Source organism: Rattus norvegicus, chromosome 9 (assembly GCF_036323735.1).
Source record: "Rattus norvegicus strain BN/NHsdMcwi chromosome 9, GRCr8, whole genome shotgun sequence".
NCBI lineage: Eukaryota > Metazoa > Chordata > Mammalia > Rodentia > Muridae > Rattus > Rattus norvegicus.
Window position 1 is genome coordinate 14,657,174 of NC_086027.1, and position 22,000 is coordinate 14,679,173.

General features: G+C 42.2%; 1 protein-coding gene across 3 annotated transcripts; it reads right to left on the reverse strand.

Moving 5' to 3' along the window:
* Positions 1–341: 341 nt before the first annotated feature.
* LOC134480331 (uncharacterized) lies at positions 342–9,177 on the reverse strand. Of its 3 annotated transcripts, XM_063267876.1 has the most exons (4): positions 9,000–9,177; positions 8,112–8,271; positions 6,652–6,783; positions 342–5,983 (listed from the first exon to the last, which is right to left on the reverse strand). In XM_063267876.1, the coding sequence occupies exons 1-4, from the start codon at positions 9,127–9,129 to the stop codon at positions 5,734–5,736; spliced, it is 672 nt and encodes a 223-aa protein (XP_063123946.1). In that variant the 5' UTR covers positions 9,130–9,177; the 3' UTR covers positions 342–5,733. The 3 variants fall into 3 exon arrangements, with proteins under 3 accessions (XP_063123946.1, XP_063123947.1, XP_063123948.1); XM_063267877.1 differs by lacking the exon at positions 9,000–9,177 and having other exon boundaries at positions 6,652–6,763; positions 8,112–8,242; XM_063267878.1 differs by lacking the exon at positions 342–5,983 and having other exon boundaries at positions 6,661–6,763.
* Between the last annotated feature and the right edge of the window lie 12,823 nt (positions 9,178–22,000).

Consider the following 22,000-nt stretch of genomic DNA (forward strand, 5'->3'; position numbering starts at 1 on the left):
TCTGCATGTGTATCAGAGGATGGTCTTCTTGGGCACAAATGGAATGAGCAGCCCTTGGTCCTGCCTAGGCTGGGAAAGTGGATGGCTGGTGAAGGGAATACTTTTATAGCAGAGGTGGAGGGCGATGGTATTCAGACTTATCTCTGGAAAAAAAGGAAGGAATAACATTTGAATTCGAAATGAAAAATATCCAACTAAAAATCAACAACAACAAAATGGTATTTTGAGCTTCGAATCAAAAAAAGCCACAGTCAGGAAACAGAGAGTTGTATGCCTCTGGTTTTCTTCAAATATGCTCATGGCCCAGGTAGGTTCTGGGCCCAGGCTGAACCAAGCAGGTTCCTGCCACTGACTGCTCCTCTATTCCTCTTTCCAGAGGCATCATGCAGATTAATATTGGGCCAGAGATGTGGGCAGAGCTGGTCAGAAGTGGCTTTCTCTCCTGTGGTCTCAGGATTATCTGCATTCCTGGGTGTCTGGCATTTTCTGCCCTGGGATTTGGGTGCAGGATTCCCGATGGCTTTAAACTCCCTTATACCATGTTTATATGTCCTGGGAGGTACTACAGAAAAATTAATGTTTATCCTATTAATTTGGTCAAAACTCTCATCGACAGAGTATAATTTAGAGGTAACTATATATTTGACAGCAAGCATACACAGTGGGTAATGTATGCATGATGAAGTTGAAATTCAGAGTTGGAAACACAGTGCACAGTCACTGTATAAATGCCTGTGAATCTCAGTCTGACTGGGAAGTGATTTGATGCCCAGTCCCCATGAGAAAGCAGAGATCGATCCCTCCCTGATAGCTGTGGGACTTCAGATGTTGACACTAATGATCAATAAAGAAGGTTCTTAAGAGTGAAGAGTTTGAGATTACTCCTTTATTGACCAGAATACATCCAATTTACTTGATAGTAACCAGATGCAGGTAGTCAATATGTACAGTCTATATCCTTATCAAAATAGAAAAGCAAATGAACAAACAACAACAGATAAATAACAAATCTTCAAATGAATAGAAGGAAAACCAAATAACCAAAACAATTAAAAATTAACCAAACTTTAAATATAGGAATTGCACTAAGCATTTTTTGCTGCTCCTTTTGCAGAATAGACTTATAGCCTGTGGCTTGCCTTGGAGACATAGTAGACAAGCAGTTAGTGATGGTAATAATCTTTTCAAGAGGAGTGGAAGTAGGTCTGTTTTGTTGGAGTGGGGGTATTAAGGAAAAAGCCTACCAATACTGAGTATAAATGATATTAAAGACTTTGCTTCATAGTCTTTCCAATATTGTGAACTGATCTCCATGAAACTCTTCTGGATGACCCATCAGGACAAGTACAAATTTACACGTGCACAGTCTTTCTGGATGACCAGCAGCTCTTGATTGATGTGCATCAGCAATTCTCTAAGTCCCTCAAAAACTGTACACTTGCTGGAGAGAGGCGAGGTGAAAATACAGTGTATTCAATCCAAAGAAATCAAACTAAAGGAGGAAAATGCAGTCCACAATTGCTATGGACATTACAGATGAGGTACAATAGTGGTGTATTTGCTGTGCACACTTAGTTCTCCTCCTGTAGTTCTTCTCTCCAATGGTGATCTTGTCCTGGACTGTGTCATGTTCGAGTTTCTGCTGGAGAATTTCAGACCTAACAGAGCAAGGGAAAAAAGGTTTAGTGAGTGGTTGTCAATTCAGCTCTCCCCCTTACATCAGCTCTATTCAGTTGGACAATCCAGCATGACCTGTCAGCTGAGGTCAGTCCCTGCATCCCCAAGTGTCCTAGAGTACCTGCGCTTGGATTTATATCTCACCTTTCAAACTGCTAGAGTTTGAACTGTGGACTATGCACTGTACTGGGATTAAGAGAAAAGTGAGCATTTTTTCTCACTGGTCCAGGTATATGACATGGAATAATAACATTGTAGCTATGTCTGAATCTGAGTTCAAGAGAGGTATGAGCAACCAAGAATACCATGTGGATTCCTTCTGGAGAACATGCCCAGAATTGAGGTGAAATTTCTGATTATGTTAGCACTGAAGGAACCCGTCTAGTTTCCATTTGTAAGCACTGTATCTGCAAATACACAGAGAAGCCACCACACTTCAAATTCATGCTCACTGCACAGATCCTGTAATCACTGAGAATGTGCTCCATGCAAATCTTCCCAGCGTACACATGGACATTAAAGGTGATTGTGATGTAGAAACAGAACAGCACCCCTGTAAGTCTATGCTAGTGTAAGGCAATTTGTGAGAGGACAGAAGAGAAAATGTCCTCAGATCTTTCCGGAGAGATCACAGGAAGAAAGGAGTAGAACATAGCAAGAAATCCAGAGGATCATATATATTGTTTCATGGGCAAAGTTCACATGAACTGTACCAGAACAATACTCTGAGTAGCTCTTTAACTGCCTGAGGCTGAAATCCAGGTGGGGTGGTCATCCACCCAAAAAGGGTATTTTTATAGGGAAGGATATTCAAATGGCTTCTTCCAGCCTATGTTCCTACCTGAATATTAATGCTTAATGTAAAGATTCCCCAGGATTCACTGGAGGCATAAAAACAAATGTTGAGTGGGATATGTACATAGTGGCCAGAGCCTATAGACAGCTCAGTCAGTGATGTGCTGTCCTCCCATAAACCGTCATAGACTCAGGGTTCTTTCCCCATTAACAATCTGGCTTAGCAAGTCCCAAAGGCTGTGTAGAGCTGTCTTGTTGCTCAGCAAAGGATCATATATTGGTGGTGGACTAGACTCTTGTTCTTGTTCACTCTTTCAGACTTTCCCCAAAGTGTGCAACTTCTTCTAATCTGAGCTGTCTTTACCATAGCCTGAGTGACTTCATGCCCAAAGCTAGAATCACAGGAAATCTCCATAACCAGGATCCAATTCAACAAATTTTCTCCCCGTAATGTGATTGCTCCACAGATAATTTGAATAAGTAAGTAAAAGCTTGCATGGATTATCTCACACTGAATCAGAATCTATGGAAGGGCTCCATCGTATGGTACACTTTTACTCCTTGGCTGATGGACGTCTGGATAGATTCTCCTTCAAGGTTACTCTGGGACCACTACAACATTGATGCTCCCTAGTTGCAATGGCAATACCTACTCCTTGTTGTGGAATCACTGGGTTAACTAAAACTTCTGTTCCACTTTCTGAACATGGCTTCTCATAGGGCTACCTGTTCTTACACTGTCAGACCCATTTGAAGCTCATCATTTCTCCTAACCCATTGAGGCTGAAATTAACTGAGAGAAAATGATGTTGATTGACAGCACTTGCAGAATGCTACACAGATAACATAGAGGAGCGCTTTGGATTATCTGTGCACCTAAAGGGGTTCCTGAAACTGCCCTGTTCTTGCACCACAGCATAGCCATGGGACTTTTTCTGGATGACGATACAATTCCAAGCAACTCAAATTCTCAATGAATAAAATCCAAGCCAAACTCCCAGCGGGAGCTGTAGTTGCCAAGGTAGCTCAAAAGAAATGGTAGCAGGCAATGTGGAAAGCAACCTTGGAGAAGACACAGTGAGTGACACAACCTTCCAGTGGGCTTTCACAATTCACAAAGAAGAGAGAAGGATCATAAATCAACGCATTTTTTAAAGCAGCCCCCCCTTACCTCCCTGTACTCCATTCCTTTGATGTGCTCCAAAGGATTTCAAAGCAGATCAGTAGTTTTGCCCCTAATCACTTGAAAATCTAACTTTACACGTGTTTTTGTGTCCTCTATTTGGGGGTTGCATTTCTAAAGGATTTTATTGTCCTGCTTCTACACCATAACAAAAAGGGACCTGCAAGCTCTAGGCCTGTACCATTTGTTACCCCTGTGAAACACGACTCACTTGAACATATTTCCACTCCTCCCCCAGACTTCACAAGATAATTCTGTTCTGAAATTTTTGAAAACAGAATAAATTAATACCTTAAGTGTCCTTTTGCTGTACAGAGCTATATGGAGATGCCAAATGACTGGGCAGCTCTATTTCATGTTTCATGGATGTAAAGTGTATGCTTAGAGTACTTTTCTCATGAAACTTGGAAATAGAGGGAAACACACGTTCACTACTGCAAACACACACACACACACACACACACATATACCCACACACACAACACACACACACACACAAACACACACATAAACACAGACACACAGATACACACTCCCATGCACAAATGAAAACTTTGCTCTTATGCAGCACATTTCCTGTTGAGTGAGAAATTAGTGGGAACAATGCTGTGTACAAGTCTCTTAGACTCAAGCAAGATGTGCTGCCCTGGCCTGTACTCATTTCCACTTCAGGAAACCTTTCTATGCAGATACTTGCTGGTCTGACAAGTAAGTTACATGTTCTGCACAGATAGCCTAAACAACACAACATCAAATCCCCAAGAGAGAGATTTCTAGGAAAAGACTCCATGGAGCTCTATGCTGACTCATCATAGGCCCCTCACTAAAACTACCCTGTTTCCTTCATAGAAGACTTTGGAAGCATCAGAGAAGACAGTAACTCACGGTCAGTTACCAGGAACATTTCATCACATTAGAGTTCCTGTAATATTAAAACAACCTCAGTGTCAGTCAGAAAAAGGCTAAATAAATAACATACAGTGAATTTTCTGAAATGCAGCACTGTGTACAATATTGAGAGGGAATCTATCCTGAAAGAATGCAGTGCCCATGATACAGTCAGCAAAGCAATGTCAGCAGAGGGTTGCACTCTAGGATTCCATGCAATATCATGGTGAAGCCAATAAGACAATCCAGAATCTTCCCCGGGGGATAACTCTGTTCAGGTAAAGTGAAGAAATCTAATCCTTATTTTTAAAATAGCTGAATGGTTTAAGAATGTGTTGAGACAAATAAGAGAGGGGGCTCCACTTGGAACTGGACGAATGATGCAAAGACTGCTGGCCAGCACAAAACAGGAAGCTTCATGATTGCTGAGAGACCTGGGCTTAAAGGACTAAGTTAGATAATGACTGGACAAAACTGCATGTCATGAACTGGCCTCCCCGCATGCTCCCTAAGATGCAGGTCAGCACAGCAATGCACCTTTCTTGGTGAGAATTGGGGGTACATACGGATAACTTTGTTCTTGAAGTCTCAAGTCTCTCATGCCAACTGTCAGCCTTTGAGAAACCTTTTCCACATCCTTGCTCTTCTAACCAGCTTCAGGTTGTAAGGCCCAGTTATGAACTCTCCAGGAGCACTCAAATAAGATAGGACTGACATGCTGATACATAGGCTCTGTAGTTACCCAAGATCTATGAAGCATGAAGTCACCATCTTCATATACAGGGACATGAGGGGAGGAAGAACAAAAGCCACCACAAATGACAATGAGAACCATTTCTTTGGCATTTCCACCAGGCTCTCCTCCTTGAAAACTACTTACTTCCTGAGTCTCACACGATCCCTGTAAAGAAAATGGGCTCTGGGCTTTTGCTTCATCCCTCAAAGCCCTGTTCTAGTCTAAAGAGGGGCTCCCACATAGCACCCTACATACATAATGGCATGTAGTGCTGTGCTGTGTGATCAACTTATCTCCCTTAATGAAGTGCAGATTCTCGAAGAGCAGGAGCATTTGCTTTCCAAACATGCAGTTTCTTGAAAAGGGGCTATCTCCACAGAAAGCCTTGTAAACCATCACATGAATGAAAACTTGGATGAGACCTAGGACAGGACATGGATCAGTCAATAGACAGTTACATTGGTTTGTCTATGGTTATGGTAAGACCTGAGGACAACCTGACCCTGAGCCCTAACCCTACCTGCTGTTGCTTGGCTCTGGGGTCACAGATGTTCATTCCGGCTTCTTCACAGAACCTCTTTGTCTCCACAGAGGATGCTGGCAGTTCAGTCTGCTCCACCAGCAGTTCTCTCTTCTCATTCAGCAAAATCTGTATATTGTTCTTCAAATGAGCTTGTTCACGTTGGAGCTGGGATTGCCTGATGCTGAACCACAAACAAAAAATGGTAAATCCCAGGCAGCTTCTATTTGCCTGTCACTCCTGCAAGTACAATCATCCCTTCAAGGGCCCTCATCCCCAGAAGTCCCCAGAATAGAGCCACACTATACAAGTTAGAACCAATTAGAGGAGATCAAATCCAGAATCCACATTCCACATGAATCAAAGTACTTCTGAAAATCCTGACACTAAGACGGTTTATATAAATCAAGGAAGAAGCGATGGTCCACAAGGGAGCTCGTATGTCCATGGTATGGTGAAACCATCTTCACGTTGTGGGGAAAGCCCCTCTGAGGGGTAGTTGACGACCCAATAGCTGTACAATCTTTCCATGTGTTTCTCATGGATCACAGATCTTTAAATCTCCTGTCAGAGTCCTAGAGATTCAGAATTGATTGATATTCCCATCATGGTGCAAACCTTTTCTATCTAGAGGATCTTTAACGGGGAAAATAACAATTGGAGGGTCTTCTACACCCTTCACATGTACGACAACTGAGTCCAAGAGCTACAAATCCAAGACTCCTGCCAGGAGGCAGGCTTCTTGTTAAGAGTCAGACACTACAGAACCAGAACCCTGACTTTTGTTAAAGTCATACAGGACAGAAGCATTCCCTGCCTAGTGCTCGGTTCTCATCTCTCTCAGCGACTCACCGGTAGGAACTGTTCACTTGTATGAGCTCCTTGTACCTCTCCATGACATCACTTATTGAGTTGGTCATCATTTGCATAGCCATCATTCTCATCTCATGTTCAGATTGAAGGGCTGGCAATTCGAAATGCAGCCTGGGTTAGGTCATGGCCAAAGGAACAAATAATGGTTTGAACTCACGATTTCAGAATTAGGTGAAATGTAAATAAAAATATATAATAAAAAATTTCAAATTCAAGGAATGGTGGAAGGGAAGAAAATGGCAAAGTCAAAAACCAGACCAAAACCCAACAGTGAGACTCAATCCACAGAAAATATTTCTATGTAAATAAGCAAACATTTGTTTTGAAATAAGGACTCCTTGGAATCCTGAGAGATATGGTTCTGCAAAGACTCACTATATAGGAGGGGGCAGAGCCTGAGAGCTGCCTGTTTGGGAATAACAACTGTCAAGACCACAGTGACCATTTCTAGGTCACAATAAACAATCCCTGGATAGTTAAAAAAATAAAAAACTAAAGATCAAAGCAGGTGAAACAAATTAGGTAAAATCAGACTGTTCTCTCTATTACTTAAACTCAGTATGTACCACATACTTGCTCCTTCAAAGTATTTGTACTGGTTAAGTTTATTATCCTGGGCACAGGACAACAGAGTCACGGTACCAGTTGGAGGGACCTGACCTTCAAGAGCTGGCCAGGTGAGCATGATGGAATTGACTAGTTAAGGAAGAAGATTCTTCCAGTCTGTGCCACAGCTTTGGGCCCAAGAGAAAGCTGTGATGACATTTCTCTTGTTTTGAAAGCAGGTATACTCAATCCTTGGTTTCTATGGTTACATGAATTCCCAGAGGGCATAACTATGTTTGACAGGGAAGAGGATTTATAGCACCTCCTCCCCTCGGGAGAGTCCTGTGTGCCACCAAGGTATACAGAAGGAGCAAAGTGCTCTGTTGATCACTGTGGGCCTCCACGTACTCATCACTACCATGACCTGCAAAGTGTTGATCAAACAAATCCTCAGACCCCATCAAAGGTCCCAGACGTCCTGATCCTGAGTAAACACCACATATACTTCCACATACATACATAGCAACCCATATCCAAACACATTTAGAATGCCAACTACATGCATGGAGGTGCCATAGAATCAGAGTATAATGAACAAATTCAGAGGAAAGAGTGATGACGTGCAGGCATTTCATTCACACACACAGTTGCAGCAAGTGTGACCAGGTCCTTCCAGCTCTTGACAGAACCAATGCTAATCCAAGAGGCTCAGGGTCAAGTACAAAAGAGGTTGACCCTAAACACACAGCACCTAGCTTATCTCACAAGCAAATGCCTGCCAAATCTCCTTAAAACCAGGATGAGAAGTGAAACTCTCACATGCTATGAGTAAATCTTGAGGTAGTAGAGAGAGAGCACAAGACAGTGAACAGGTTACTGGGCATAATGACTACCTGTGGTCCCACTCATCATAGATATAAAGATCCAGGATTTGATAAAGTTCATCCCTCTCGAATTGACACCTCTGGATTTCAAATTTGAGTTCCTCCAGTTCTTTTAGACACTCCTCTTGGTTACTGATGACATTTTGGGATGATGCCTTCCTACCAAAACCTGTAGACAGATAAACCCAAGTGAATTTGCATATTTGAACCAATGGGCAGAATAGATCATTCTGAATCCGAAAAGGAGGTTGAGGAAGGGGAAATGGTAGAGACTGGGTGAATCCCTGAAAGAGCAGAAAAGCTTTCTTAAAGGTTGATTCTTAAGCTATGTCCCTCTTCCCAACCTCTAATGCCATACACGTGCCACACTCACTATTACACAACCCCCGGCACTGAAAGTTATAATGTGACTGAGACATAAACATCTGCGAGATCGTTATCTCATATCAGATGTGGTGCAGATAATCCTGGAGTTCATAATGACTTCATAATGCTTAGCACCATCAAGCTGTAACCAAGTGTGGTCCAGCCCAAAGTGTCTGAGAACTCAATTCATGACTAGGGGTGCATCCTTCCTTGTTCTCGCCATCAGAGACTTATGTAACCTACAGTAACCTAGAGGATGAAGTGCTTCAACTCCCAACCATGGATCGTCACATTGTTAATCTCACAGTGCCTCCTCCTGCCAATCATTGACACTCACAGTTAAAAAGCTTCAAGAAAAGACACTGAAGTCTTACAACTTTATGGCTTTCTCTCAAATTAAAGATCAGGAACTCCTGACTCTTGGTTTGCCTTTAAAAAATCCCAAGGCTCCTGCTTGTAAGGCCTAGTCTTAGAAGGCACATCTCAAACCTACCTCCTTGAGGATGTTCCCCAACTCTGCCCACGACTCACCAAGCCTTCCCCAGAATGATTTCCTCCTTCCTGTTTCACTAGAGAGGGGGTCAGCTTCTCTCTGACCTGGTGCGGTCTCTCCTTGATCAACACTTTCCTTCCGAAATAGCCTGAGCAGCTGGCGAAACATGCCTGCTTGTGAACCCAAAGGGAACTGAAGTAATATCCCAAAGGCAGTTGGTGTCACCACGACACTGGTGACATCACAGAAGATTCTAGGGATCTCTTAGATACAATAGATTGTCCAGTGAGGGGCTTACTGATGATGTGACTGGAAAGTTCTATGGTCTACCTACTAACCAGCTCTCCCCAAACTGATGAATTTCTGTGGGGACCCTTTCCTCCAGTCTCTCATGTGTCACTGGGAATACCATTTGGCAACCTCTATTTCAATGCTACATATGTCTCTCTGCTTCATTAGAAGTCAACAATGCTTTTGCTGGGGAGGGTTGCTTGCAACCCTGAATTGGAGAACAGATTTTTCTTAGCACCCAAATCTCTAGGGGCCAAAGAGGAGGGACATTTTCCCGAAAAGTAAATCAACTACTCGAGACAATTGTGACATACGTTTCCATTCCTAAGCTTTTCCCTTTTTCTGGAGGCCAATATATTTCTTCTATACCTCTGAGTGTATAAAACCTGGAAATATTTGCTTACTGTGCAGTCCTTGAAAGCCGACATTGTTTCCATTTACATATCCATGTATTTCACAAAATCAATGGTCTATAATCCTATTTTTTTGCAATAAAAACTCCTTTTACTTGGGAACATAGTGATCAACTACAGGGCATATATAAAATAATAAATTTCTGTCCGTTTTATATATTATGTAGGACATCCTCCCTTTCTCAAATATAACAAGACAATTAAATTGGACATCAGTGAGCAAATGTCAACCTGGTACTTGTGTTACTACATTGTAACTATATAGCCATCACTTCTCCAATATCATTCTCCGTGAATAGACAAGTCTAGGCATGAGAATATTGGGGGCTGCACCATGATCTTTTACTTGTAGCAAACATAAGAATCAGGAGGATGGGAAGGGAGTGGAATGGCCTGAGTTCAGGTTGAACCTCAATTTTAATGGGTCCATACGTTCAGGAGGGAGTCTATTTGGCATTGTGATATATGGATTCTGTCTTCTTATCATAGGTGTTATAATAATTCAACATGAATGTGTGCTATAATGCCACCCCACCTCAGAGGTGTAAGAGTGAAAATCATGTCTGACCTTTCTGGGAAGAACTCTGCCTTTTACTACCATCTACAGTTATACAACATCACTATACAAAGCTCAGAAGAGAGGGGTGCCGATGTGCGGGCCTTAGAAGTTGAGGATCTTTTCTTCTGGTTAAGCCACTTGTTTTTCCTATGTAATTTTTCCCTTGCTCTTTTACTAATGGTGGCTGACTTCTTTCCTGGCCTGAGGTAAACTGGAGTCCAATCTTTTGGATTACGGAACCTTCTATTTTTGAGATGACAGTCCCACCAAGGGTCCTACTGCATACAGAAGGTATGAATAAGTCTCAGGGGCTGGAGTAAGTTAAAAATGTCTGTGACAACAAAGAACTGATTAAGAAAACAAGAGCCCAGCTGCTCATCAAGATCACAGTTGTATGATAGTAAGAAAATGTGAATAGGGCTCAGGTGAAAAAATAAATTAATTAGGAGTTCATAGGCCTAGAAGGGTTATCCTTTGCTCTCAGTGGAGCTGCCCTTCTTTCTGCCATTCCTCACCCTCTGCCACATGACCAGAGACTTCCCCAAACAACTGGCTGGCCTTGCTCAGAGACCTGCCTGGGCTTCTCCCTGTAGAATAGGAAATGTAGAGTCCTTGAGGACTCACCAAGAGGTCTCCTCCACACAGGTTCCTTGTTGTCAAAGGGAAATGTTCCTGCAGAATCCTGCCATGGCAGCAGGAATTTCAACCTGGCTGCTCTTGGTCCAGCTCACTGGGTGCAGGCCTGAGGCCCAGGGGTATCTGGGGAAAGAAGCAGCACGCACTACCTCACAGCTCTCTCTTTGTTGGATGCAACTGCTAGGACTGTGATAGGATTTTTGTTTCTTTGTGTGTTTATTAGAAATACCTACAAAGCTGATTAAAGTTGCAACATGCCTTCATACCCAGCATGCAGAATGTTTTTACATCATTGTTGTTCCTGTTTTATGTTTAGATTTTTTTTTTAAAGATTTGTTTATTTCATGTATGTGAGTACACTGTAGCTTTCTTCAGATACACCAGAAGAGGGTATCAGATCCCATTACAGATGGTTGTGAGCCACTATGTGGTTGCTGGGATTTGAACTCAGGACCTCTGGAAGAGTAGTCAAGGTTCTTAAACACTGAGACATCTCTCCAACCCTGGATTTTGTTTTTTAATCCCGTCAGGAAATTTCCCTGTGCTTAGAATGTTAAGCACATGCTCGGGAGGGATCGATTATTCAAGTTCGGCAAAGCTTTTGTTCTCACCATCACTCCACAGATGATGCCATTACTTACTTTGAAATAAGAAAACAGTTATAGAGAAGTAAATTAACCTGTAAGCTATCAAAGAAGAAACACATCATGATTGTGGAATGGCACCCCAGTATTTTGTATTTCCTAAGTTATTTTTATTTTAAACTTTTTTATTGGGTTTTTTGGGTACATTTCATCTTTTTTAAATCCTTAAAGGTATCTTTTATTCCTTTCCTCCCATTTACAAGGTGGAATTTCACCTGTGATTGTTAGTCCAGATAGTTTGGTCAATGGCTTAGATATCACCCTGGCCTAGTTTCCTTGGCATAAGCTGAGTTAGAAGCAGACTCAAAGGTTCAGGACTCAACAAATAATGAATTCCACTACATCTGGATACCTAGCCTCACAGCCAGGAAGGGACTGTATTTCCATTCACTATTTAACAAAAAGATGCAGTTCATTAACATGTAAAAAAATTTCTCATGTATATTAAAGTGTTTACCATGATCATACAGTTTTTCAAATACCTGGCATTCATCTTTTTCCAAATCCTAAAATTTCTTTCTTATTCACAGTTTCTTTTTTTGATTATTTCTTAGTATTATTATCATTTTTTAAAATTTTAGTTTTTTAAATAGATATATATTTTTTATTCAAAACTTATTCCGTTTCCCAGCTTTTGGTCCTTAAGCCCCCCTCCCGTGCCCTCTCCCATATGTATGCTCCCCCAATCCATGCCACTTAGAAACCCCTTCCCGGAAAATCCCCTGCACTGAGGGTCCCACCTTGTTAAGAACAAGGGCTTCCACTTCCACAGGTGCCCCAACAAGGATATTCTCTCCTACATATGCAGTTGGACCCCTGGGTCAGTCCATATATAGTCTTTTGCTAGTGGTTTATTTGGATGGCATTGCTGTTCTTATGGGGTTGCAAGCCCTTCAGCTCTTTGAATCCTTCTTCTAATTCCCATAAAGGGCATCCTATTCTCAGTTCAGCAGTTTACTCCCAGCACTGACCTCTTTATTTGACATGCCCTGGATGTGTCTCTCAGGGGAGATGCATATTCTGTCCCTTTCAGTAAGCACTTTTTAGCTTCATCAATCTTACCTCGTTTTGGTGGCTGTATATATATGGGCCACATGTGGGGCAGACTCTGAATGGCTGTTCCTTCAGTCTCTGCTTTAGATTTCGCCTCCATATCCCCTCCTATGGATATTTTCCTTCCCCATTTTAAGAAGGAGTGGGAGCATCTGCACTTTGGTCATCCTTCTTCTTGAGTTTCCTGAGATCTGTAGATTGCATCTTGGGTAATTTGAGGTTTTGGTCAATATCCACTTATCAATGAGTGCATATTGTCAATGAGGGGTGCTGAGTACCTGGAAGAGAATGAGGGACAAGAGACGCGAAGAAGGATGCCAAGACAAGAGTCTGATCAAGGTGACAATTTTATTTTTCCCCAAGGCTGAATTTGTACCATAAAAAGGTAAGAGAGAGAGGGGTGAAGTAAGAAACATTTACGCATGCCAAGGACACAATATTCGTGTGGTCAGGGAATCGGCTGATGTTGACAGGATGTCAGAGAGGTCACAGGTTTGTCATATCTATTAGTCAACAGGATGTTGGTTTTTCAGAAAGGTTACAGGTCATGACATTGGGGTATCTTAACGTCACACGTTATCATATGATTATTCATCTTGACCACCACATTTGTATTAGTCTTCTGCAGCTGGCTGGGGATTTTCCATGAACCCAGTCATACTTAATGCTAACCATAATAATAACATCAATAATGGAGGTCTTCAAGGCCATCGCTCCCAAGAGCATACCAAGTGTGTTTTTCTGTGATTGGATTACCTCACTGTGGATGATATTTTCTAGTTCTTTCCATTTGCCTATGAATTGAACGTAGTCATTGTTTTTGATAGCTGAGTGGTACTCCATTGTGTAGATGTACCACATTTTTCAAATCCATTCCTCTTTTGAAGGGCATCTGGGTTCATTCCAGCTTCTGGCTATTATGAATAAGGCTGCTATGAACTTAGTGCAGCATGTTTGTTGTTGTATGTTGGAGCATCTATTGAGTATATGCCCAGGACAGGTATAGCTGTGTGCTCAGGTAGTGGAATATCCAATTTTCTGAGGAACGTTCAGACTGATTTCCAGAGTGCTTGTACCAGTTTGCAATCCCAGCAACAATGGAGGAGTGTTCCTCTTTCTCCACATCCTTGCCAGCATCTGTTGTCACCTGAGTTTTTGATCTTAGCCATCCTGACTGGTGTGAGGTGGATTCTTAGGGTTGTTTTGATTTGCAATTCCCAGATGACTAAGGATGTTGAGCATTTCTTTATGTGCTTTTCAGCTGTTCGATATTCCTCAGCTGAGAATGTTTGCTTCAGCTCCGAACCCCATTTATTAACAGGGGTGTTTGGTTCTCTGTACTCTAACTTCTTGTGTTTTGTGTGTACTTTGGATATTAGTCCTCTATCAGATGCAGGATTGGTCAAGATTTTTTGACAATCTGTAGGTTGCCTTTTTGTCCTAATGACACTGTCCTTTTCCTTACAGAAGCTTTTCAGTTTTATGAGGGCCCATTTGTCGATTCTTGATCTTAAAGCATAAGCTATTGGTATTTTGTTCATGAAATTTTCCTTAGTTCTTATGTCTTCGGGACTCTTCCCTACTTTTTTTCGATTAATTTTAGTGTATCTGGTTTGATGTGGAGGCCCTTGATCCCCTTGGACTTAAGCTTTGTCCAGGGCAATAAGAATGGGTCAACTTACATTCTTCTACATGCTTACCTCCAGTTGAACCAGCACCACTTGTTAAAAATGCTATGTTTCCTCCATTGGATGATTTAACTCCTTTGTCAAAGATCAAATGACCATAGGTGTGTGGGTTCTTTTCTGTGTCTTCAATTATGTTCCACTGATCTGCCTCTCTGTATGCCAATACCATACAAACTATTGCTCTGTAATACTGCTTGAGGTCAGAGATGGTGATTCCCCCAGAAGTTCTTTTATTGTTGAGTATAGTTTTTGCTATCCTGGGTTTTATGGTATACCAAGTGATGGCAAATTGCACTTTCTACCTTTAGAAAGAATTGAGTAGGAATATTGATGGTGATGGCATTGACTCTGTAGATAGCTTTTGGCAAAATAGCCATTTTTTACCATATTCATCCTGCCAATCTATGAGCATGGGAGATCTTTCCATCTTCTGAGATCTTCTTCAACTTCTTCAGAGACTTGAAGTTCTTGTCATACAGATTTTTTACTTGCTTGGTTCAAGTAACAGCAAGTTATTTTATATTATTTGGGACTATTGTGAAGGCTGTCATTTCCCTAATTTCTTTCTCAGCCTGTTTACCCTTTGTGTAGAGGAAGACTACTGAATTGTTTGAGTTAATTTTATACTCAGACAGTTTGCTGAAGTTGTTGATCACATTAAGTAGTTCCCTGGTGGAATTTTGGTGTTGCTTATGTAGACTATCATATCATCCTCAAATATTAGTATTTTGACTTCATCCCTTCTAATTTTTTCCCTTTGACCTACTTTCATTGTTTGATTGCTATGGCTAGGACTTTAAGTACCATATTGAAAAAGTAGGGAAAGAGTGGTCAGCCGTGTCTAGTCCCTGGTTTAGTGGGATTCCTTCAATTTTCTCAGTTTAGTTTGATGTTAGCTACTGGTTTGATGTATTTTTCATTTTCCTATATTTAGATATGGGCCTTGAATTCCTGATCTTTCCAGGACTTTATTAATGAAAGGGTAATGAATTTTGTCAAATGATTTCTCAGCATCTAATGAAATGATCATGTGTTTTTTTTTCTTTGAGTTTGTTTATATGGTGAATTTCGTTGATGGATTTCTGTATATTAAACCATCCCTGCATCCTTGCCATGAGGCCTACTTGATCATGATGGATGCTCATTTGGATGTGTTCTTGGATTCAGTTTGCAAGAATTTTATTGAGCATTTTTGCATCAATATTCATAAAGCAAACTGATCTGATTTTCTTTATCTTTGTTGTATCTTTGGGTGGTTTAGGTAGAAGAGTAATTGTGGCTTCATAGAAGGAGTTTGGTAGTGCTCTGTCTGTTTGTATTTTGCGGAATAGTTTGGGCAGTATTGGTATGAAGTCTTCTATGAAGGTCTGATAGAATTCTGCACTAAATCCATCTGGTCCTGGGCTCTTTTTGGATGGGAGATGTTTAATAGCAGTTTCTATGTCTTTATGAGTTATGGGGTTGTTTTGATGGTTTATTTGTTCCTGATTTAAGTGTGGTACCTAGTATCTGTATAGAAAATTGCCCATTTCCTTCACATTTTCCAGTTTTGTTGAATATATGTTTTTGTAGTAGGATCTGATGATCTTTTTAATTTCTTCAGATTTTGTTGTATGTCTCCCTTTTATTTCTGATTTTATTAATTTGGATACACTCTCCGTGACCTCTGGTTAGTAAGGCTAAGTGTTTATTTATCTTGTTGATTTTCTCAAAGAACCAGTTCCTGGGTTTGCTGATACTTTTGATACTCAGTTTTGTTTCTTCTTGTTTGATTTCAGCCCTGAGTTTGATTATTTCCTGCCTTCTACTCCTCTAGGGTTTATTTAATTTTTTTTCTAGTGCTTTTAGGTGTGCCATCAAGCTGATGACAGATGCTCTCTCCTGTTTCTTTTTGCAGGCACTCAGAGCTGTGAGTTTTCCTCTTTGCACTGCTTTTATTGTGTCCCATAAGTTTGGGTATGTTGTATCTTCACTTTCATTAAGTTCTAAGAAGTCTTTAATTTCTTTCTTATGTCTCCAAGGAACAAGTTGTTATTGACTTCAACTTCCATGTATATGTGGGCTTTCTGTCCTATTTGTTGTTATTGATCAGCAGCCTTAGTCCGTGGTTTTTTGATAGGATGCATGGGATTACTTCTATCTTCCTGTACCTGTTGAGGCTTGTTTTGTGACCGATTATATGGTCAATTTTGGAATAGGTTCCATGAGATGCTGAGAAGAAGCTATATCCTTTCGTTTTAGTATGGAATGTTCTATAAATATAAGTTAAATCCATTTGTTTCATAACTTCTGTTAGTCTTTCTATGTCTCTGTTTAATTTCTGTTCCCTTGATCTGTCCATTGATGAAAGTGGGGTGTTTAAATCTCCAACTATTATTGTTTGTGGTGCAATATATGATTTTTTTTGAGCTTTAGAAAGGTTTCTCATTGTTTAGGGACACAACTGCTATATACTTTACAAATATAGCAATAACCTAGAACATCCGCAGGAAGCCTGTGACCATTGGCCACATGAGGATGAGTGTCTTTCAAAGTTCATCATGATTTTTGGTAAGATCTTCCGCACAATTGGTGGCTTGGCTTCCCATAAACATGGTCCAGTTGTCTAGAATCTCCTCCTTGGTTAGCATCTCATCCTTGTTTTTGTCTGACTCATATACCAGATGCCAGGCCTCAGCCTGTGCATGGTCATAGTCCTGAGGGAGGATCCAATGGTGAATCTCATCCTAATCCAGTTTCCCATCCTTGTTCAGATCTAGGAAATCATTGAACTGCTCCCCAGACAAAACCCAGTCTGTCATAGGGCAATTGTCCTCATGGGAAAAAGATGTCCAAAATGTACTCATCCTGGTCCACAAAACCATCCCCGTTCTTGTCGATATCCTCCAGGGTTTCCAGAACTACAATCTCCTTCATATGCTTTAAATCCTCTTAGTATAGAAAAGCAATGAACCAGTCCTGAGTAGCTGTCAGGTCACCGTCAAGGCCTTAAACCTCCTCTCATTTCATCTCGTGGAGGCACCTTTTTTTTTTTTTTTTTTTTTTTTTTGGCTTTGAATCTTTTTATTGGATAATTTTAACTTACATTTTTTTGTTGTTTTCAGTTTTTTTTAATTTATTCAATACTTAATAATAATTCTTTGGTTTCCGGGCAAACATCCCCCTCCCTCCTCCCCTTCCTTATGGGTGTTCCCCTCCCAACCCTCCCCCCATTGCCGCCCTCCCCCCAACAGTCTAGTTCACTGGGGGTTCAGTCTTAGCAGGACCCAGGGCTTCCCCTTCCACTGGTGCTCTTACTAGGATATTCATTCCTACCTATGAGGTCAGAGTCCAGGGTCAGTCCATGTATAGTCTTTAGGTAGTGGCTTAGTCCCTGGAAGCTCTGGTTGCTTGGCATTGTTGTACATATGGGGTCTCGAGCCCCTTCAAGCTCTTCCAGTTCTTTCTCTGATTCCTTCAACGGGGGTCCTATTCTCAGTTCAGTGGCTTGCTGCTGGCATTCGCCTCTGTATTTGCTGTATTCTGGCTGTGTCTCTCAGGAGCGATCTACATCTGGCTCCTGTCGGTACGCACTTCTTTGTTTCATCCATCTTGTATAATTGGGTGGCTGTATATATATGGGCCACATGTGGGGCAGGCTCTGAGTGGGAGTTCCTTCAGTCTCTGTTTTAATCTTTGCCTCTCTCTTCCCTGCCAAGGGTATTCTTGTTCCCCTTTTAGAGAAGGAGTGAAGCATTCACATTTTGATCATCCGTCTTGAGTTTCATTTGTTCTAGGCATCTAGGGTAATTCAAGCATTTGGGCTAATAGCCACTTATCAGTGAGTGCATACCATGTATGTCTTTCTGTGATAGGGTTAGCTCACTCAGGATGATATTTTCCAGTTCCAACCATTTGCCTACGAATTTCATAAAGCCGTTGTTTTTGATAGCTGGGTAATATTCCATTGTATAGATGTACCACATTTTCTGTATCCATTCCTCTGTTGAAGGACATCTGGGTTCTTTCCAGCTTCTGGCTATTATAAATAAGGCTGCGATGAACATAGTGGAGGACGTGTCTTTTTTATATGTTGGGGCATCTTTTGGGTATATGCCCAAGAGAGGTATAGCTGGATCCCCAGGCAGTTCAATGTCCAATTTTCTGAGGAACCTCCAGACTGATTTCCAGAATGGTTGTACCAGTCTGCAATCCCACCAACAATGGAGGAGTGTTCCTCTTTCTCTGCATCCTCACCAGCATCTGCTGTCACCTGAGTTTTTGATCTTAGCCATTCTCACTGGTGTGAGGTGAAATCTCAGGGTTGTTTTGATTTGCATTTCCCTTATGACTAAAGATGTTGAACATTTCTTTAGGTGTTTCTCAGCCATTCGGCATTCCTCAGCTGTGAATTCTTTGTTTAGCTCTGAACCCCATTTTTAATAGGGTTATTTGTCTCCCTGCGGTCTAACTTCTTGAGTTCTTTGTATATTTTGGATATAAGGCCTCTATCTGTTGTAGGATTGGTAAAGATCTTTTCCCAATCTGTTGGTTGCCGTTTTGTCCTAACCACAGTGTCCTTTGCCTTACAGAAGCTTTGCAGTTTTATGGGATCCCATTTGTCAATTCTTGATCTTAGAGCGTAAGCCATTGGTGTTTTGTTCAGGAAATTTTTTCCAGTGCCCATGTGTTCCAGATGCTTCCCTAGTTTTTCTTCTATTAGTTTGAGTGTATCAGGTTTGATGTGGAGGTCCTTGATCCACTTGGACTTAAGCTTTGTACAGGGTGATAAGCATGGATCAATCTGCATTCTTCTACATGTTGACCTCCAGTTGAACCAGCACCATTTGCTGAAAATGCTATCTTTTTTCCATTGGATGGTTTTGGCTCCTTTGTCAAAAATCAAGTGACCATAGGTGTGTGGGTTCATTACTGGGTCTTCAATTCTATTCCATTGGTCTATCTGTCTGTCTCTGTACCAATACCATGCAGTTTTTATCACTATTGCTCTGTAATACTGCTTGAGTTCAGGGATAGTGATTCCCCTGGAGGCATCTTTTTAAAGTTGTGATGATCGGAGCTATCTTGGAATTCAGCAAGGTTTCCGAGGTAGTAGCCATAGGTGGCTGCTTGTATTCTTACCAGGAGATCTTTTCGTTTATGTCCCTGTCATAATCCTTCCAGAGTTTAGCCACATTATGGTAGATGTATCTTTTCTGTACATGTTTGACCCAAACTTTCAGGTCTTCAGAAGTAACAAGGCCGCCTCCATCACTGTCAATTGGATCAACAATTTTCCCCAGCCTCTCCTGCTCTCGTCCAGACATAGCTATCATAGGTCTTGGAGTCCTCCTTGCCCAGGAAGACCTCATGATTGTACAGGAAGCTGTGCGTGTTCTCTGGTGGCCACTAGCCCTGCTCTGAATCGGGACAAACCATGTGCTCCTTGCTCATCATGCTCTTGGCCCTGAACGCCAAGACCAGTGCCAGCAGCAGCCCATGGAGAGCCCCAGGCTGACATCTGGCACCAGAGTCGTGATCAAAGGGAGGCAGCAGGGAAGTAGGGGCTCAGAGCACCTTATCCGCTGTCCCTACCCCAGAGAGGGCTTTGTTACATTTCAAATGTTATCCCTTTTCCTGGTATCCCATCCACAAAACCCCTTATAACATGCCTCCCCCTTCTACTATTAGGGTTTTACCACCCACCCAAACACCCAGGCCTACCTGCCTCCCTGTTCTGTTTTCCCCTACGCTGGGCCATCAAGCCTTGACAAGACTAAGGGCTTCTCCTCCCATTTGTACCCAAGAAGGCCATCCTATTCTACATATGCAGTTGTACTCATGGGTCTGTCCATGTGTACTCTTTGGATGGTGATTTCAGCCCTGGGAGCTCTGGTTGTTTCTTATTGTTGTTCTTATGGGGCTGTAAAGCCCTTCAGCTCCCTCAATTCTTTCTCTTACTTCTCCATTGGGGACCCTGATCTCAGCTGAATTGTTGGCTGCAAGCATCTGCCTCTGTATTTGTCATGCTCTTTACCCCACTCTTTTGAGCAGATCACCACAGAGCAACGAAGATATATTGTCTTGGAGTGATGATCTGTAGACAAATAGATGATTTCTTAATTCCTAAGGATGGTTCTATAAGAATTCCTAAAATTAGATTAGTAATTTTAAGCTTTTATAATAGGACTGCTATTATGTTTTATCTGGTAATCAAAATTGCATTGAACTCTCTTCTATTCTTAAAGTGTCATGAGTGAATTGCTTCTGCAATACCAAGCAGGCATCTGGAAGAACACTTGGTGCTCTTACCCACTGAGCCATCTCTCCAGCCCTCACAAGGGCCTCTTACACAGCATCAAAGTGGTCTATTTCACTAGATGGCTCCAGGGTGATAACAGAGAAACTTTCACAGTTCCTGAGCACTTCTGAGTTCAAACACCACCAGTGCCCACTCTGTGCTGTTGGCACATTCTGACCTGTCTCCTAAGGGTTGTCAGCCACAAAAGGGACGGGTTAGCACCAGACAGCATTCACTACCCTATCCTAAAAACCCCCTCGATTCTGAAAAAGCCACATTCCATGCTTGCTCCATATTTGAGGAAGCCAAATGGTTGATCTGGCTCAAGGCTCTTCTTTTCTTAGCACATCAACTTTCTTTTTCCACTTCTTGTCACAAGTAGTATTTTTTTTATGCTGCAACTACACTGCAATGTGTGAAGTAAACCACCATAAACTCTGGGTGTCACCTCTTGAAATTTAAAATTCACAAAACAATTCATGGCTTTCTAATCAGCACCATGGAAAATAAACAAAAACAAGCAAAACCATTCCAAAGGAACTTGCTGATCTGGAGGCCTGCTCATGGCAGGCAGGAAAGAATTAAATTATGCAGAACTGTAATCTCTCAGAGCTCTGGAGGCTAAAAAAGAGGAAATCTCTGTTTATGTTCCCTTTCTCCGAGTAATTGAAGGAGGGTATTTTACATCCTCCAAATACAATCTCTTGCAAGGGGCAACCAATTTCAAAGTAGATCAGAAGAAATCTATTAAATAATACATTCATTGCCTGAGGTTTTAAGAAAACATTTTCCCAGGATCCTGGTCCATTAACAGCACACTCCAGATTACCTCTCCATTCTTTCCCAATGCCTTGGGCTTTCCAATCCCTACTTCAGCTCTCCATACATCCCTGAACCCTCCCTTCCCCTACCCTGCCTCCTTCTGCCACTGCTTTCCCAGGACAGGGGGAAGGGGAGGGAGGGGAGGGGAGGGGGCGGGGCCAGATAAGCCAAGGACAGACGCGGGTCTCCTACCTACCTTGATTCTGTTGCTCTGGCGGTGCAGCCCGCCCTGCTTGCTGCTTGCTGTCCCTGGGGACCAGACCGGAGGTCGGGCTAGGGTCAGCGCGAGCTCCACGCCTTGAGGTCCCCTGGCCTGGGCTTCGTTCCTGGACACTGAGAGGCTGCAGTCTCCGTTGGAAACACCGCCGCTGTCATAGCGCACCCTCCCGTGGCCGAGGTGACCCCAAGGCCGCTAAGGCCCGCTTCCCTGGTCTCTTCTTCTGCTTTTTCTTTTCTTTTTTTCTCTCTCTTTTTGTTCGCGACGTGGCGCCTGCGAAGAGCTCGCCTCCAGGAAGGAGGACATCATTCAGGCAGAATCACCCCTGGGCCCTGCCGGGGTTGGAGAGGGAGAGAGAGGAGTCAGCTTGGGCGGCGGCTCCCCGGCTGCTGGCACCTGCGGAAGGAAAACTCACCCAGGCACACGCGCTGCTGCC